This window comes from Myotis nattereri (genome assembly GCF_964212035.1).
Source record: "Myotis nattereri genome assembly, chromosome: 18".
Classification (NCBI taxonomy): domain Eukaryota; kingdom Metazoa; phylum Chordata; class Mammalia; order Chiroptera; family Vespertilionidae; genus Myotis; species Myotis nattereri.
Window position 1 is genome coordinate 8,494,486 of NC_138093.1, and position 18,900 is coordinate 8,513,385.

An 18,900-nucleotide genomic window follows, 5' to 3' on the forward strand; every position below is an offset into this window, starting at 1 on the left:
AATTCATTATGGTTTCCATTCCTTTCTTAACAGCAATTCCAATTCAAGGGCTTCTTGCTCTGAGCACACTCAGCTTCTGATAGCTCGTATGCAGACTAACTCATCAACGCCTCGTCTTAAACTCTTCAAAGAACATAATGAGTCAAGAAAATTTTAAAACATTTCGATCGGAGGTACCCTCATTCTAAAAAACACAATGACAAAAATATTGGCTACATTTAGTTTCCAGGTGGCTGAAAGAGAGTCTAGACCAGGGGTGGGCAAACTTTTTGACTCGAGGGCCACAGTGGGTTCTTAAACTGGACCGGAGGGCCGGAACAAAAGCATGGATGGAGTGTCTGTGTGAACTAATATAAATTCAAAGTAAACATCATTACATAAAAGAGTATGGTCTTTTTTTTTTTTTTTTTTTTTTTTTAGTTCATTTCAAACGGGCCGGATGCGGCCCGCAGGCCGTAGTTTGCCCACGGCTGGTCTAGACACTTGGTTTCTGAAGACTGCTAAGCTGACCCTCCTCAGGGTACCAAGCCTTTTCCGTCATGATAACGGACTTGTGCGAACTGACCTATTCTTTCCTTGCAGGATAACAGCATACATTCGGCAAAACTACCAGCCGAGGTTATTGGTGCAAGGAGCAACCGTGGGAGAGTTGCTCTTCTCCCTCTGTGATGCTAATGGGCTTGCTCACGTTTGAAGCGGTAACCCTGGTCCATTTAGCACCATGCTTTATCAACTGAAATAATGAATCAAACTGCTGTTGAGGGATGGAGGGTGGGGTGAAAAGGTGACTGATGGCAATTATATACATCACTAAGATACCAAGATATGTACTGAAAGTGTGTCTCTTAATATATTATGTCTGAGACTTGAAAATCATTGATCTCAGTATTAAATAAAACAGCATCCAATGTTTACAATTTTGCACACCTGTAAATGTAGAGCTTTCTGATAGAACCCAAATTTAAATGCAAATGGAAGTTCACCGATTATCAGTAAGCTAGAAGAAACAAATTACATACATTTCATAGTTAGTAACCTACAAAAAAAAGAGCACAGGTAAAAAAACAAATGAAATATAATTGTTTCCAGTTTCATCTTTCTCTTGGGAGAACCTAAAAACAGGTCAAAGCCAACTTCATGTAGGTAAGAAATGGCATCTGCTACTGTATCGGCACATCTTTCCCTCAAAGGCAGAGGTCACAGACATAACTCAGGCATTCATTTCCACGTGTAATGGTTTTTTAAACATCCACTCCACTGAAGTATACAAACCACTTCTAGGAAAAAGGCACTTCATTGTGAAAGTTAGATTTAATTGCATGAAAGTCGAGAAGAGTAGGAGAGACTCCAAAGTCTGTATTCACCTTTGTATTTACGAATACAGAGCAGATGCCAGTTTATAGCTGATAACATTAAACAAACCAAACACCAACATTAACTATATTCTCAGCAAAACAGTAATTTATGACATTCCGCCCCCCCTCAAATACAGTTCCAAGTTCCAAGTAAAAAGAAAAAAAAGATAATCACCAGCAGTTGCTACATTAGAGCTCAAGACATTGTTTTCTAGAGAATTTCATGTCTACAGTGTGGTTGGTTCTCTGTTTCAGAGCACGAATTGCTTTTCAGATGAAAAACCTGGGGTGGCAGAGGTGTTTGGGGAGAACCCAGAGTGGAAAAATATTGGGGAGCAACAAGAGGTTCATTTCTCTGGTCAGACAACCAAGTGAGGAGGTAGATATTCTGAGAATTTCTCAGATAGAGAACATGGTACTGATCTATGGAGAGTCGGGAAGTAGCAGGAACTTCTGTGAGACTGAAGACAGCAACAGGAATACTTGTTTCTCCTCCAGGGAAGTCAGGACCAGGGCGTCAGTGCAGCTGAAACGAGATGGAACGTGTGTGTAAATGTCACCAGAGAGTGTAAGAAACACCAGGTGAAGAAATCAGTATGAATGACCCATTTACTTCCAAACGGGTCCTACCTGGACAGTGGCTCTTTTCTGATGCTAGAACTTTAGAAGTATCTATAAGAAAAAAAGACACATCATGCCATTATCATCTAGTTTTAATGCAGTGATTCCTCAAACTCCTGGTCAGTGCCAAGAATGTGGTATTCATACATTTCATAAATAGTGTCTTCTAATATTATTGACAAGTAACCATTTCTGTAAAATAATGTTTAAAAAATAGGTTAAACCTCAATACTCTCAGGAGGGGCATTGTAAGGGAAACATTTTATAGTTGTAAGCGAGAGATTATCAGGTAAATTACAACATAAAAAATAATAGCAACACTCCGCCAAACTGCCCAGTTTGTAATTATGCCCAGAGACCACATGCTCACCTTGTTACATCACCACACAAGGCAACCCCATGCAACCTTGAGTCCCATCATCACTGCTGTTGAGTTTTTTCATTCGGTACTGACGTATTTCTCTTACTAGTGTGTAAAAGGCATCTTCAACACCCTTTAAAAGAAAATGAAAAGACAGCCTAAAGGACACAATCCAAGTTGTAAGCTCTCTCTCTCACTTCTTTATGTGGATTTAGAATTCCAATTATTAAATCATTAACTGATAAAATAGAGTGGCGTAGAAAAAGGACACTGAATTTAGCATTTCTATTGAATCACATTAAGAGACAGATATACAAATGGCACATTTTGCAAAATTAACATTCCAGCAAAGAAAAACTGGTAATGTGGGACATACAGAACTACCTGATGCAAAGATTCCATTCAGAACTTAAAACCAGAAAGAGTGGCTGGTGTTGGAGAAAAGACTAATGCTTTTAAGTATCTTGAATCAAAGGTCTTCATTTTAGTACTATTTGTGCATGTTAATGCAGGAGTATAAATGTCACACCAGGATATTAACAAGTTCATTTTGGGTTTAAAGCAAAGATGAAAATAGAACACTATTAAAAATCCGTAACAACAAAGAATGCGGATCAGAGCTCTAGCAAAGAGTCAATCAATCAAACCTTTCTGCCTTCAACAAACCCTTGCCAGGTGCGGGAAGCTGGACTCTACCTGTCTGGTCTTGGCTGAGGTTTCAATGAATGGAATCCCATAACTCTTGGCCAGTTCATGGGCTTGTTTTGTGTCAACTGTCCTTGTTGGCAAATCACACTTGTTTCCTACTAGCACCATAGGTACATCATCTGAGTCCTTCACTCGCTTAATCTGTTCCCTAAAAAAAGGAATATGTTATAAGAATAAGCCTTTTGGAAGGAATAAACAGCTAGAGCAAAAGAAACCTAGCAAGTTTTATCTAGTCTATTAGCTTCTAGTAGTGAGTTTCACTCCCCCCACTGTTTACAAAAGACCTTACATAATGAGACTGGTTTAGGCTTGATTCAGCAGCTAGAGGAAAGCCAAGTACCAGCTCAACTTCTAGTGGAAATGGATGGTTAGTCTACTTTGACATGTCCTTATTAGGCTCCTTGATTCTCCAGACCTTGGCTCTGGATTTAATTGGCAACTCCGAATCATACTCTAGATTAAGATCCGAAGTGTAAAAAGTAAAGTTCACTGCCTCTAAATAACTGAAGATTCCCTTGAGAGCGATGGCATTTAATGGAAGACAGTCTACCCACTTCTCTACATGGGTGGTGTCCAAATGTTTCCTTCAAACAAAATTATAGCTGGGAGTCAAGATAAAAAATAGAAGACACCAGAACTGCTCTTATGAACGGTTCTGGAACTCCCAACTGACAGCACTTCCTTCAGTGCCATTTAAGACACCGAGCAGTTTGGAAATGAATGCTCCAGATTCTCTTGACCAACACTGTCCAGTAGGGCTTCTTACAATGATGGACATGTTCTACGTCTGTCATGTCCAACTATATCCACTAGTCCCGTGGAGCTACTGAACACTGTCAGTCAGTGGGTACTATGGCCAAGGAACTGATTTTTCCATTTTATTTAATTTTATTAATTTAATTCAGTTAACTGAAATAACCACACACTGAACAGCACTGCTTGAGACTCCACGCTTGGATTACGTACACAGCCATGCACCTGAAATGCATGACAGAGGGGGTAATGGCAGGAGCCTATGCTAAGGGAGAAGACAGCCTAAAGAGAAAAATAACTTCTAGAATTTCAGCAAGTATTAGATGCTTGCTAAGTGCCGGGCATTTTTATTAAGTACCGCTATTATTTCCAGAGAGGAAGTGGAAGACAGTAGAGCAGGTTTAGGAGAAAAAAACCCCACTGAATTCAGTTTGGGACTAGTTTGCTTCTGTGAGCAGACTTCTTCATACGGACAGGGCAGAAGCCAGGACTCAAGGTGGTAGGCACAACACTTGCACAGGCTTTTACTATGTGCATGACACCGTTCTGAACGATTTCATGTTTATCGATTCATTTAATTTTCACAACTCTTGGTAGAAATTATAACCTCCATGTGATAGATAAGGAAACTGCGGCACAGAGTTTCAGTAGTTTGCCCCAAAGTCCCATGGCTAATAGATGATGAAGCCAAGTTTCAACCCAGGCATCTATATTCTTAACCATTACATTATTCTGCTTAAAGAATATGGAGTGCCCGGCTGGTGTGGCTAAGTGGTTGAGTGTCCACCCATGAACCAAGAGGTCCCGGTTTGATTCCAGGTTAGGGCACATCCCTGGGTTGCTGGCTTGATCCCCAGTGGGGGGTTCATAGGAGGTAGCTAATCAATATGTCTCTCTCTCATCGATGTTTCTCTCTCGCCCTGTATCTGAAACAATAAAGAACAAAATATAAAAACATATTAAAAAAATAATAATAGCCCTAACTGGTTTGGCTCAGTGGATAGAGTGTCGGCCTGCGGACTGAAGGGTCCCAGGATCGATTCCAGTCAAGGGCATGTACCTTGGTTGCGGGCACATCCCCAGTAGGGAGTGTGCAGGAGGCAGCTGAACGATGTTTCTCTCTCATTGATGTTTCTAACGCTCTATCCCTCTCCCTTCCTCTCCGTAAAAAAAATCAATAAAATATATTTTAAAATAATAATAATAATAATAATAATAATATGGAGCTAAGAAAAGGAGCCTTGAAATTTTGTTCCTGGCTCTGCTCCTAGTAACAGTTAAGACTCCAAAAACCTAATAAACTACATATTTCTGATTCTGTAAAATCAGAACGCTGTTTCCTTTTTTTATGGTCCAATTGAGTTTTGAAACTTTATGGCTTTACAGAGAAAGACAATCTTTACATTCCTTAGCCCAGCTTTCATCTGTAGCTACTCCCCAGATGTTTCTTCCTATCATGACCTCTATGACTTACTGAACAATGTTTCTCAGGCGTTTTCCTCTCTGAAATTCCTTTGTGATCTAATAACACCTCTAGTTCGCAATCACTCCCACTAGCAAGCTTCCTTGATTCACTATCACACATTCTAGCCATGGTATATTACATAAAATAAATTCCAGCATTAACTTTCTGATTCTCAATGTCAAAAAAACGAAAACCAACTCTTCCTGTAATGAAAAAAGCTGTATCATTCCTAGTGTGGCATCCTCTCCGCCCCCTGCCCTCCCACCACCCCCCCCCCCCCGCCCCCGCAACAAAGCTTCAGAACAAAGCTTAAAGATCATCCTTTCAGAAAACAATAACGCTCCTTGTACCTGTAGAGGTTAATATCTGCAAATGACTTGCTATTATTGATGGCGAAGACACAGAGGAAGCCTTCTCCTGTCCTCATGTATTGGTCCCTCATAGCACTGTACTCCTCTTGTCCAGCTGTATCCAGTATATCCAATAGACAGGTTTCACCATCTATAACCACCTGTTTTCGGTAAGAATCCTGGGGGAAAGGGGAGAGGGAGATTCCACTTTTACTAAAAATCACAGGAAATGCAATGCTACTGCCAAGGTTAAGCAAGCTCCTACCCAAGTCCATTTCTCTCTCTCTGGTTTGTCCCTCAAACTGCTAATACACAATTACAAACAAAATACTTAATGTTTTTCCCAGGAAAAAATTCCCAAATCCTATATTGCAGAAAGGAAAATGTGAACACTCAGTTCCTGGAAAAGGTGAACAAATGTGGTCATTCAAAAGGCAGCTCCACTGCAGTTGGACTGGGGTTAATCACAGTGCATGCCACTAAGGTGTGCACTGAACATTTCGTATTTGAGTTGTTTATTGTACATTTAAAATTCTAAACAGACCTCCACCAATTTAGAACTTGGCCCTGGTTACAGTGCCACTTGTGCTTATGACGAAACACAAATACTTTTCATTTCAAACAAGGTCATAATACCAAATTATTTTTTCTCATCATGGCAGAATGTACCTTTGGAAAATAATCCTCAATCAATTTCCTAAAGGTTACAAACAAGATATAATTCATTTCTTAAGTAGATCATATAAAAACACTTTCAATTGGGCTCGAAGGCAGATATTTTTACTTGCATTTTAATACTTAAATCCTGGGAATTCAAGTCAAATAAAATAACCTCACCATTCTTCGTAAAAGATCTGGCTCCAAAAACAGAATTCAACCTAATTTCCCAGCCCATTAATCAGTTCCTTTGTAACTCACTTAATTGCAGGACTGTACTTTCAAATTAAATAGAATTTACATCACCAAAACTTCTTAGAGCATAAAACATAGTTAAGTGTCTGTTCTAAGATGAGCAAAATAAAAATTATGAAGATAGGTTTTAGTCAAACTATTTTATGATAACAGAAGTCAGAGAAGTGGTTATCTCCTGGCAGGGTAAGAGAGTTTACTGACTGAAAAGGCATTTGAGAACTCTCTGGGGCATAGGAAATAGTATATTTTTTAATCTGAGTGGTGGTTATTATGTAAGTATATATATGTTTAAAAAGTCACTGAGCTGTAGACATAACATTTATGTATTTTACTGTATGTAAATTACCCAGCAATAACTAAAACTCTGAAAAATATTAAAAGGTTCTATTATCACTGAAGCTGTTAAGCCTAAAACAAAGTTTTGCAAAGAACTAATGAATAATTTTTAATAAGGTTATATTAGAGTTAGATTGCATTAAACACCCAGTGGCTGAGTGGTAGGAAGACCAGGGTGTGGATTAAAACACAATAATCTCTAGAGTTACACATTTCTAAATTGAATAAAATTACAAGGCCCTTTACTGAAAGGGTGTATTTTGCCACTCATTGAAGCCAATCTTTAACATGAAGTCCCATTTAAATAAGTATTATTTATCCAGTGCTTTACCATTCACACAAAAATTTAAACACATTTGATTTTCCACTTCATCCCTGTGTGGTAAGCAGGACAAGCTTATAGTAATTTAATAGATGAAGAAAATAAGGCTGAGAGAGAGAAAGTGATTGCTCAATATCACATAACTAAACAAAATACAAACAGGGGCTGAAATCTTAAGCACAGTGACTCAAAATGTTCTTTCTACTCCAACCACAGTGTTGGCTGCTTCAACGAGCTAAGAAATTACAATTGCAGAACAACCAGATCTCTGAATCCTTTATCTCCATCCTGCTATATTATTCAGACAATCGCTCTACCTATGGCCTGTGCTTTTTTTAAAATAGAGTTGTCATATACGAAGAAACTAAATGAGACCAACACTGAGTTTGCAAGTTTACAGAATTGTTAACACTGTAACTTTTTAGAAAATCTTCAGCAGCTCATAAAAACGCACTCTTGTCCACACACATGGTGTATTACTGAACGCAGTACCCAAAATAACTTTCCACTTTCTTTCCTGTCGATTCCCTTAGCTAAGGGTAAGGGCGAGGGTAAACGGAAGGAAAAGAGGCAGGGGCAGCGGGCTGCCGCTGGGCCTCACCTCTATGGTGGGATCATATTCATCTACAAAGTGGTTCTGGATTAGCTGGATTGTCAGCGCGCTTTTCCCAACACCACCTGCTCCAACCACCACCAGTTTGTACTCGGTCATTTCACAGCAGCAAGAACCTGCGGGAAAGCAGCAATGAGGGTTAACCGGAGAGCCACCCCTACAGCGCTTCAGAGCTTCCTATAATCGATAGTGGCTAAAACCGGCGTTTGAAATGTATCGGTCCCATGCACGTGACCCTCCGCTCGGCTCCCAGTGATTCAGGAATGCAAAACCACGAGTGACCGTGGGTCTCGGGATGCTGAATTCGTCTTCGAGCTACCCCCACCTCATCTCTTTCTCAACAGCCCGTGGGCCCCGCCCTCGGCCGAAGGTACAGGAACCCCCTTCCTGCTCCTCTCGCAGGGCTTCTCGGTGGGGCGGCGGCGGGGGCAGGCTGCCGTCAGGCCGCCCTTCCCTTCCAGTCCCCCACCTGTCCGCAGGATCTCTCCGTGGGGCTCGAAACCAAGGACCCCCACCCCGGGCCTTTGTCTCTGCTCGCGGATTCCGCCAATAACCAGACGCCTGCAAGCTCCTAGCCCGACGCTACACACGCCGGGGCCTCACCTCAAGCTCCGGTGCCTCCGCTGCGGACGGGTTTAGAACCACCACCAGGAAAAATGTTGGAGACCCCGGAACCGCCATGAACAGCCCCCACCAGGGAGCGGCACTTCCGGCCCCGCCCGCTACGTAATCAGTCGGCGCCCCCGGCGCCCCAGTCCCCGCCCCGGCCACGTGGGCCTCCGACCCGAGAGTCAAGCTGCTGGCCGCACCCAAACCCGCCCCTCCCACTCAGGACATTTCAATAATGAAAGCGCTAGGTGCTGGTGTCTCAAAAATCAGTAAAACTTTATTCGCTTCCATTCTTTCGCCATTAACAGAAAACTGGAGAAAGCAAAAATGTTTTGTGTTTACAAAGATAAATGGCCTCTTTACCCAGAGAAGATCAAAACCTCAAATGACAACGGGGAAGATAAAAGCGCCCTCCCCCACATCCCCTGAGCTGACCCTTGTCATCTTAGACAAAGCTTCCAGTCCACTGGCCAGGGATCCTGCGTGTGGCCAATTCAAGATGAGGGCCAAGAAATCAGACCAATCCGTTCCCGTGATATAAAGTTGAACAGAAGCTACACCAAGGGTCAAGTGCCTGCATGTTACAGGACACAGGAACCAGGCGGCTACTTATAAAAAAAACAAGATTCATTTCAGGCACAATTTTTTTATTTTTTTGTTTGTTTTGTTTTAAATCATTAAAAGAAACTGGGTCCTAGAAGCTGCAGTGATCTAAGCAGCAGCAAGTTTGTGCATTCGTCGTTTAAATACGTTTAAATTATCACACTGCTGGCACACCTCATTTGCATGAAATTCTGCACCACACATACTAATTGTGGAAAATTTACCCCCCACCCCATCCCAAGGGAAAAAAAAAACTACTTTGGAAGATAATTCTCATTGAAATCTACCCAAAATTCGTTTAAGTGGACTGTGACAAGATTATAAATGATATGAAAAATAACATTTTAACATTTGGCCATCAACTTAAGAAAATGGTTTGCCTATACAAATTTTTAAATTTTTAAATATAGCCTACCCTCATATGGTCCTCAGAATTAAAGCATAATGAACAGGAAAGAAAAGGAAAAGAATGCAACTGAGTGCTAAGGCAGGACATCTTGCCAGAAGTAATGAAGGTAGAATATATGCTAAATATCAAGTGCAGAATTTCATACAGCCAACAAGGTAACAGTCTATATTTTTCACTTACACGGGCGAAGTGGATTTTGCAATTACCAGTTGCGTTAAATGCACCAAATAAAGCTCCTAAAATTGATACTACAAGGCGCCACCTTAAGTTTTCCAGGCTGCAACTGTGCATAATTTTAAAATGGTTTTCTTAAATTTATTTATTTTTTTAAACATAACATGAGGAAGGTGTTAAAACTGGTGTAATAGCTCAATAGAATAAGTATTCCAGATTTTGGGGAGGGATGAAGAGGGAGATATTCAGAACCCTTCACCAGAATCCCCCCAACTTGATCATCGTGGATTAATGATGTGCTTTGTGGATATGGTTAGTCAATGACACCAGCCTGACGGATCTTTCTTTCTACACCAAATCCCTGTGAAAAAATAAAATTGCAGTTAATGACCTCAGGGTATGACAATCACAGCACATTCACAATTCCAAAGTGAACTTCAAAAGCATTACTTTTAATCATCTTAACCACTACCAGTTTTTTCTCAGAGGAAATCTTACATAGTAAGCCCTCCTGATCTATTACCTACAACTAAGTTCAAAGTATCAGGAAAACAAAGAAATGTGCTTCTTACTGGTAAGCAACCATTATGTTGGGGACTGAACCAATATGTAGGGAAGGAGTCCTAACTAGTTATAAGCAATACTAATGCTCCGTAAGCGCTCTGAGATATGCTAAAATAGGACCTCAAGTATCATGCTGGTCTGTCACATCACCACCTTCCCTCCCCCAAAACCTTGTATACCCGCATACCATTGAGTTATCTGGTCCCCTTGGCTGACGAAGAACCATTAGGCGAGGAGCACTGGCATCATCCAGAGTGATGTTCTTCAAGCGATTGACCAACCTATCAGGTCGTGGAGCTGCAACAGCCTTGGGGCCCTCGCTGTAACCAAGTCAAGAAGTGAGAAGCAGCAACACATGGTGGGAAGAAGCAAGTACTTAGAGAGGAGTATATTTTCCACCTCACTACCCAAGTGACTCAGTTTTAATGAGGGGGACTCTTGCCTCATTTAGCTAGCTAGCTAGCAAGACAGGACAGACAAGTTTGTTTTTGTTTTTATTCCCAACTCAAGGTTTATTCCTGCATAGGAGCTGGAAGAATCGTTTGGGTGACGGTCATCCCCAAACTGGTCTGCATCCAGAAAGACCAGTTTCACAGACACATAAAACAAGGTAGTGGATGTGAAAAACCTTAGAAGAGTTATAAATAAAGGAATATTTCCAGAGACTCCCAGCTTCTAGCATGGTAACAATGTTATTAAAAAAAACTCATACACAAAAACAAAAAAACACAGAGTCAGAACTGCTAATCTATAAAATTAGACTTTTAAGCACCATATAACTCAGAAATGGCTTAATGGAAAAACAAACAAACAAAAAAACCCACACAAAAAAAGCTAAGCAGAATCCTTTAAGAACAAGGACTACATCATCATTTTATATTTAAGATCTATTATATAGCAAGTGCCTAATATTCCACTGGGTCAGATTTATGAAACTAAAAGTTTACACAATGAAGAATAGAGGTAAAAAGACACGAAGTACCAAGAAATAACCAAGTGGCAGTAGAAAATTAAGAAAAGCAGAGATGGAAAAGTGAAGAAATGTGATAATGAAGAGATTGCAAGTTGTCCAGGGAGATTGTTTTAATCCAACAACAAAAACTCACCAGACTCGCCAAACATTACAAGCGCTGCACTTGCCAGTGCGCTGATTAAGAATCACTGAGAATTCCACCTCATCTCCAGCCTGTAGCTCAATGCCATCCTGAACTTCTTTCACATGGAAAAAGAGCTTCTTGCTATCTCCTACTTCATAGTTAATGAAGCCAAACTGAAATTTAAAAACAAAAATACATATCACAGTGGTAGAGTGCCTCACTTTGAATGAAGCACAACGTGTTACCCTAACAAGAAGGGGTTTACAAAACATGGTATTAATACTGATGCTCCAGTTCAGCTGCCTGTGCTAGAACGTAACAGTATTGTAAGTCAGCATAACTTGCCAGGGCAGAAATATAAATTTGAAATCACTGCCCTATTATAGCCTGGCTGAAACAAGTAGAAAGGCTGCCCTGTGCCTCATATATGAGCTAAATTTTTGAATAATGTAAAATCTTTAGTGAGCTGTTACATAAATATATGCATTGTTTTCATCTATTCCAGAATTATTAAGCTAGGTTATGGTATTAAAAAAAAACAGCCATACAAAATATTTTATTTACAATACTGATATTTAAAAATGTCCTGGACTCAGAGGGATTTTCTTGAGTTCTCAGTACCAGGAATAGATTTGTTTGCCCTAAAGCTTATTTTATGAACACTTCTACACATGGTTTCTTTCCTTGTGTGGCTTACAAAAGAATCTCTGACCTTTAAATCTTTCTATTCTGAAAATCCCACTCTAAGTTTATTTTCCCCATCATATAATGTTAGTTATCAATACTTTTTTTCTAATATCACCCCCCGCCCCCCCCCCCCCCGCGCCTAATGTAGTTTTCTTCATGTTTATATAGGCTAGCTCAATTTATTGAAAAAAGGGTAAAGTAGAATTAAAAACCAGATGAATGTTGATGAATCTCCCTTGGCTGAAAAAATTTCAAGGTTTGGTTACTATTTGGTTACCAATTCATAAAAGGATCAATTTCAGATGCAGAAATACTGCCACTTACCTGATCTTTCACACATTCCACAGTGGCCCTACGCAGAGGTGTGATGTTGTAAGCCATAGTCTGTGCATTTTGGCCCAGGACACACAATTGGAATTTGACACTCTCCCCTTTCTGCAGGCAATCCCCTTTGTTGGCCATTCCAACTATGCCAAATGGATAGACCTCTCCTTTCATATCCCCTGTAGGGAGAAAAAGGTACAAAGACTAAAGGTAATATTTCACAACAGCCCTCTGCTGATGATCCTAATAAATTTATAAAAGGTTCCAAAAAGTATTTTTTTTTGACCCTGAGATATCCTACTTTAAAAGCTTCAATGAAATCCTAAATACTACAATGAAAGCAAACAAGAGCCTGTAGCTCATTACCTTAATAGCGAGTGAACAGTTTTAAATGACATTTATGAAATTAAAAATAATACTATCACTTACAATCTCATCACCTAAATATTTGAACTTTTTAAGCACTAAGGGTTGCTAATATGATCCCTTGGATTATCTTCTTCTCAAGGTCACCTATGAGCCAACCAAAGTATTCCTGACCCATACTCAACTAGGTATTAAACAGTAAGCCAGGTACATGTAAAGACAATGTAAATAAATTTCTTTGCCATTCTACTTCCTTTCTTTGTTCTGATTTTGACACCCTCAAATCAACAGGCACCTTTTTCTTAAATCAGGGCTCAGCACACTCTCTCTAGAGCACCGTCCTGTACACCAAAAGGTTGCGGGCTCAATTCCGGTCAGGGCAGCACATACACAGGTTGCAGGTTCAACCCCAGTCTGGGCACAATAGATGTTTCTCTCTGACATTGATGTTTCTCTCTCTCTCTCACTCCTCCCTGCCTTCCTCGCTCTAAAATCAATAAAGAGTATTCCTCGGGATTAAAGAATAAAAAAGCTAGATGGTAAATATTTTAGGCTTATAGGTTATTCTATAAATCACAACTACTCAACTTTGCTGTTGTAGTCAGAAAGCTACCAAAGACAATACAGGGATGGGCAGAGGTAGTTTTACAGTTGTTTGAAAATACAATAAACTGTGTTTCACATATTCATGACTGTAAACCCACTTTTGCTCACCTTATATGTAAACGAGTGGTCAGTTGTGTTTCAAAAAAACCAAAAAAACCACAGCCCCAGATGGTTTGGCTCAGTGGATAGAGCGTCGGCCTGCAGACTAAAAGGTCCCGGGTCTGATTCCAGTCAAGGGCAAATGCCTGGGTTGCGGGCTCGATCCCCAGTAGGGGGCATGTAGGAGGCAGCTGAACAATGATTCTCTCTCATTGACGTTTCTCTCTCTCTCTCTCCCTCTCCCTTCCTCTCTGAAATCAGTAAAAATATATTTAAACAAACAAACCACTATATTTGCTGAGGTCTGCCCTAGAGTAAAATGTTGGCTGAAGGTCATGGATAAAAACCGGGCCAAAGAGTCCAGCTGCTTCTCAATTCACCTGAATGGTGAATCTACTGAACCAAGAAAGGTGGAGAAAAGGAGAAAAAAAATGCAGGTGGAAGTAGAAGCTTCAGAACTGCAATTTCATTTAACCATTCTCTTGATTTTAGAGTCGAAAACCTTGAGGAGATACTTCTAATATCAAGTCATGCAGAAGGTTTAGAGGCAGTTGGTCGGATATAGTGGTATTAACAGTAACTACCAAATATTACAAACTTATATGGATTGATATTTAATCTTATTCTGAGGTTGAAGATATTATCCTCATCTAAAGATGAAGAAACTGAGCTAGGGAAGATTTAAGTAATTTTTCCGAAGTTATACAGCTAGAAGTGGAAGAGATGGTGTTCAGATCTAGGTCTCCCCGACGCCAAAGCTCAAGGTCTTATCTTACACCGAGTTACAGATGTATTCCTAAATAAGAAAAGAACTATTCTCACCATCAAGTGGGAAAATGTGAACTGATTAGTTTCAGAAAGCTCTAGGCTTAGAGGTTTCAGAAAAGTTTTATATATCCTATAGCCAGTGTTGAAAAATAAGTAGATTGAGGGGTTGGGAATGCAAAAGGAAGTAAAAGGGGCATTTAGAGAGGAAGAAGGGTGATTTGATATTATCTCACGAGTTAGCTGCCCATGTCCCTAAGGCCCTTTTCGGGGTATGGTATCATCATGGCATTAGTTTAAAAGACTGGTTTGCTATAAAATGAACTCATATTTGGAGGTGTGTGCAGTGGGGCACTGGTTCTACGTAAAACACAAATTCCTAAGAACCTCATGAGGTAAAGGAACATGTTATGAAGGTTCATTTCTTTCTCTCTATGACCTACTCTTCCCCAGTCTATGTTCTCTCTGACTCAGACAACACAGGATTTCCTGTTTGTAAGCCAGGCTATCATCGTTGGTTGGAATTTCAAGCCCTCTCATCAACCCAATTATTTTGGTAATTTTGCTAAACTAATTATTCACTGTTCCCTACTATCATTTCTACTGCAAACTTATTTTACAAACAAAGTGGATCTTCTTGGGTGGTAACTGTTCGTGGTGAGGCGTGGCATCAGAATTCAGGGAGTTACTAAAGATGGGGAGAAAAAAGCAGAAAGTGGAAAATATAGGGAGTCTTGCCTTAGAGACAAGTAGTTCGTAAAATTCCCATGGAGCCCTAAGTATTAAGGAATAGATATAGTGAACTTTTACAGGAAGCAAAAATGTTTATATAATTGAATGGTTAATTAGAGGAATGTGTTAATACTGATGTAAATAACCAGTGAATAATAAAGAAAAACTATAAAGTTGTACTAAATCATTTCGATTGTGAATATTTGGTTATCACAGACAATAAACGCATTTTTTTAAGTGTGCGATTCTGTTCTCGGTCTATTTCAATATAACTCAGTTAGGTGCACATTTATCAGTGATATGTTCACACAGCAGTCATTTGTTTACTACATAAACCCAGGCTGATCTCATTCCCAGAGATATGAAAATAAAAGCCAGGCATAGGGAGGAGAGTCACTTTCCTTAGTTCAGTTTTTAAGGAATTTGGAAACAACTGTAACCCAAACCATTATATTTTTAAATCTTCAAAGTGCTCATCCAAAGTAAGGTAAACTGCAATCTGACAGAGATGCTCTTACCTTCCTCCATGATCTCAATCATTCCTTGGTACTCAGTCTGTGTTGGATCAACACTTCTCAAGGGGCGAATGACTTTACCAGAATAGATGGTAGGATCTGCTTCTTCAGTAATGCCATTCACTACAAAACAGAAGTATGTATATATCTCACTCTACAATTTTATTTATACTCTAGCTCAGAGGAAAGAGAGAGAAATCATCAGAACAAATGTTAACAGATGACTGGTTGCCCTAGCCAGGTGGCTCAGTTGGTTGGAGCATCTCACCAAAAGGTGACGAGCTTGATCCCAGTCAGGGCACATAACCAGGTTTCTTGTTTGATTCCTGGTTGGGGTGTGGGTGAGAGGCAACCAATTGATTTTTCTTTTTTACACTGATTTTTTTCTCTCTCCCCCTCCCCTTTCTCTAAGATTAAAAAAAAAAAAAAGATTGGTTGGTTGCCAGCTATTTCTAAACTACTATTAAAATAAGTTAATTTGTTTAAGGAACTAAGAAATATACATATTTAAAACATGTCTTGTTCTCTCACCTTTTTCAGGTGACCAAATGTCACTTTTTTTGTGAGGCCTTCCCTGGTCTTTAAAATGGCAACCCCAATACTCACATACAGTCCTGATTTATTTCATATTAACAATATGTACAACTATCTTTCTAAACATACTACATACAATATTTTACGCATCTCCATTTGCTTGTAATAGGGGTTATAAGTATAAATCCCAAAGAACAGGAGTTGCTGATTTATTTGCTGCTCTCCCCGCCCCCCATTCCCAAAACATAGCATGCACTTAATATTTATTGAACAGAAATGAACATCCTTGGCTGTCATTTCTCTAGGTCTAAACAAGAGAAAGTATTACTTGGGGAGTTGAGATGAAAGTCAAAGTGCAGGCCTTTAAAAAAATTGGAGGTGCTAAAATAGCAAGGATTTTCTTAAGCTTACATTTTTTTTCACATTGACTCATCCTTCTCCAAAACGGTTTTCTAGAGGAATGCCCCAATCCTCAACCCTGGGAAGATTTATATCTTGGAGTTATTTTTAAAAGAGAGATTGAATTGAAAATAAAGCAAATAATCTAAAATATCTAAAACGGTGGTTCTCAAACTTTAGTGTATGTCAGAATCACCCCAAAGGGTTTATTAAAATAGACTGCCTATCTCCAGGGTTTCAGAAGGTTGGGTGGGGTCAGAGAGCCTGTATTTCTAAAGTGGCCAGGGGATACTGCTGGATCTGGGGAACACAGCTGGGGAACCACTGATCCAGAACAACTGAATTTTTTTGCTCCCTCTCCCAGTCTTATTATCCCTCATTTCTCACCCAAAACATAGACTGAGTAACTTACCCGAGTGTGTTTTGTTGACTTTTTCTGCACTGACTTTGTTGCCTTTGCCTTTGGACAAGCTGTACTCGACCATGTCCCCCAGTTCCAGGCTATCGACATCACCAGAGAACTCACTGAGGGGGGGAAAGAAAATGACATTTGAATAAGCAATAATCATAAGCAACAGTAACAAGCAGCCTTTCTTTCTTGTGTAACAACATTCATGGTGTGCCTAGCTATACTGTTTTAAGCACAATCTATGAACTGGCTCATTTAATCCTCATAAACAACCTGTGAGGAGGTACCATTACCCTCAGCTTCAAGATAATGAAACTAAGATACCAGGAGGTCAATTTCATTTGATAAAAGTTACATAGATAATAAGTGGCAGAGCCTGGATTCAAACTTAACTGCCTGGTTCCAAGAGCCCATGCTCTTAACCACTATTCAATCTTATAACAGCAAAAGCATACGTAACAACATATAAAAGAGTAGTCTTTCACTGAACCAGAAAGGCTCCTATCCAATGTTCAAAACACATGCAGGCCTTTCTACGTCTTTTGGCCACATGCTCTCTCTACAAAAGGAGATGATTAATGTTCCACTAATACAGAATTTGGGATTAAAAAAATATGTAACTGCCAAATACTAAATGTTTTTTACTCTAAAATCAAAGAATGAATAGTAAGCTGTAAATTCCTAAAAAGGCATTTCTTACCTGTAATGGAAAAAGATTTCCTTATCATGATTGGCTGTTTCAATAAATCCAAAATTATCCTTCAGAGTTGCCACATAACCCAAGAGCCTCTTGGAGTTAGAATTTCGACCTAAAAGTCGCACACAGGTTGCAATCTGCTGTCCAGGCCTCTGTTTGTCACTAATACTAAATTCAACCTGTGGAAAAATAAGGATGCTCATTAATACCATGTCATTTCCACACCAAGCTCTTAACTTAGACTATGCTTCCCACTCCAAATATCCTCTGTAAATAAATTCTTAATTTCTCTGAAAGAGGGCTATCAGAAAACCAGACATACTAAGAGAAAAATGAACAGCAATATAAAATCACTGGTGTGAATTCACTTTGATATCAGTGGCTGTTTTAATTTTCTTACTAATATTAATTTTACCTAAGCTAACTGATTTAGGCATATCTTATCTAAAATGTTTAAATATTGGCTCCGTAAAGAGCTTAAGAGCTTGCTAGACCCTGTTCTGAGTAAACTGCTCTTAAATAGGAAGAGGTTCATATAAACTTGTAAGCACATAAAATTTTATTAACAGCACCATCTACTTGTGAAATTCCTACTATACTGGTAATAACTATTTTGCAGAACTAATAATTAAGATGACAGCCCACAATGGTCCCTCTCTAAAATAAGCAGGATTATCTTACCTTATCCCCTATTTGAGGAGAAGTAGATCCGTCCACATCCTTAGCTTGAAAAGCAATAGTCAATTTCACCCCACAATCATCATAAGCAATAATACCATCCTCAGCCTCCTAAAGAAAAAGAATATAATGAAAAGAAGAACAAAAAAGCAATATAAAAAGTTATAGTTCTTATCCTTGGGCCAACGAATTGGCACAATTGTAAAAATTTCCTAATCCAGGATTCTAACAATAATAGACTTTTCAGATGAATGAAAGGCAGTCTTGCCTTAAGCCACAACTGACTCAATTTGCTGTAATTGGTTTCTTTAGTCTTAAGAAGCTTAATTTTTGCTGTTGAGGGAAACCCAACTGAAAATTTGTTACATGCCCATTCCATACTATTCATAGCCAATGAGAAATCAAACTGGGCATGTATTTTCAACCAGGTGGAAATTCTGTAGGACAGGAAGACTTTGTGTCACCTATTTTGAATATCCCAAAGTACTCACAGTGTTTTGTGTATGTTAACCAATATATTTGCCAATGCATGAGAATTTGCAGTTCAGAGTATTTGATATTCAAATAGGTGATTAAGCTATGACATGCCAATGTTTTCAAAGTAACACTTAAATCACTGTCAAATACCAGAAGTGACGCTAAGGATCTGACTCCGGTTAAGTAAAGAATGATATTGTTCAGGGAATTCAGGTCCGACTCCAATGGCATTGACTCTTTTGCCAGTTATCCAACGCCACAATCTCAGCATTCATTTTTGCTCTCTCTCTACCCATTAACCTCAATATCCAGTAAACATCTGACAAGACAGTATAGACCAAACCTATTAGAGATGAGATG

At 39.5% G+C, this 18,900-nt stretch overlaps 2 protein-coding genes across 3 annotated transcripts in view; both read right to left on the reverse strand.

The window, feature by feature from the left end:
- Nucleotides 1–268: 268 nt before the first annotated feature.
- Nucleotides 269–8,565, reverse strand: NRAS (NRAS proto-oncogene, GTPase). Its single transcript, XM_081112648.1, has 7 exons — nucleotides 8,400–8,565; nucleotides 7,785–7,912; nucleotides 5,614–5,792; nucleotides 3,034–3,193; nucleotides 2,347–2,470; nucleotides 1,986–2,027; nucleotides 269–1,881 (listed from the first exon to the last, which is right to left on the reverse strand). Exons 2-5 carry the CDS (start codon nucleotides 7,893–7,895, stop codon nucleotides 2,351–2,353), a joined length of 570 nt encoding a protein of 189 aa, XP_080968774.1. The 5' UTR covers nucleotides 7,896–7,912; nucleotides 8,400–8,565; the 3' UTR covers nucleotides 269–1,881; nucleotides 1,986–2,027; nucleotides 2,347–2,350.
- Nucleotides 8,566–8,657: 92 nt separating this feature from the next.
- The window catches only part of CSDE1 (cold shock domain containing E1), a 31,903-nt gene continuing 21,660 nt past the window's right edge, over nucleotides 8,658–18,900 (reverse strand). For both annotated transcript variants that reach the window (XM_081112984.1, XM_081112983.1), the window contains 8 exons: nucleotides 18,067–18,174; nucleotides 17,389–17,564; nucleotides 16,692–16,804; nucleotides 15,350–15,469; nucleotides 12,264–12,442; nucleotides 11,262–11,425; nucleotides 10,343–10,475; nucleotides 8,658–9,952 (listed from right to left, as the gene is read on the reverse strand). In XM_081112984.1, coding sequence (XP_080969110.1) covers nucleotides 9,905–9,952; nucleotides 10,343–10,475; nucleotides 11,262–11,425; nucleotides 12,264–12,442; nucleotides 15,350–15,469; nucleotides 16,692–16,804; nucleotides 17,389–17,564; nucleotides 18,067–18,174 — 1,041 coding nt within the window. In that variant the 3' untranslated portion in view covers nucleotides 8,658–9,904. The remainder of the gene's footprint in view (nucleotides 9,953–10,342; nucleotides 10,476–11,261; nucleotides 11,426–12,263; nucleotides 12,443–15,349; nucleotides 15,470–16,691; nucleotides 16,805–17,388; nucleotides 17,565–18,066; nucleotides 18,175–18,900) is intronic.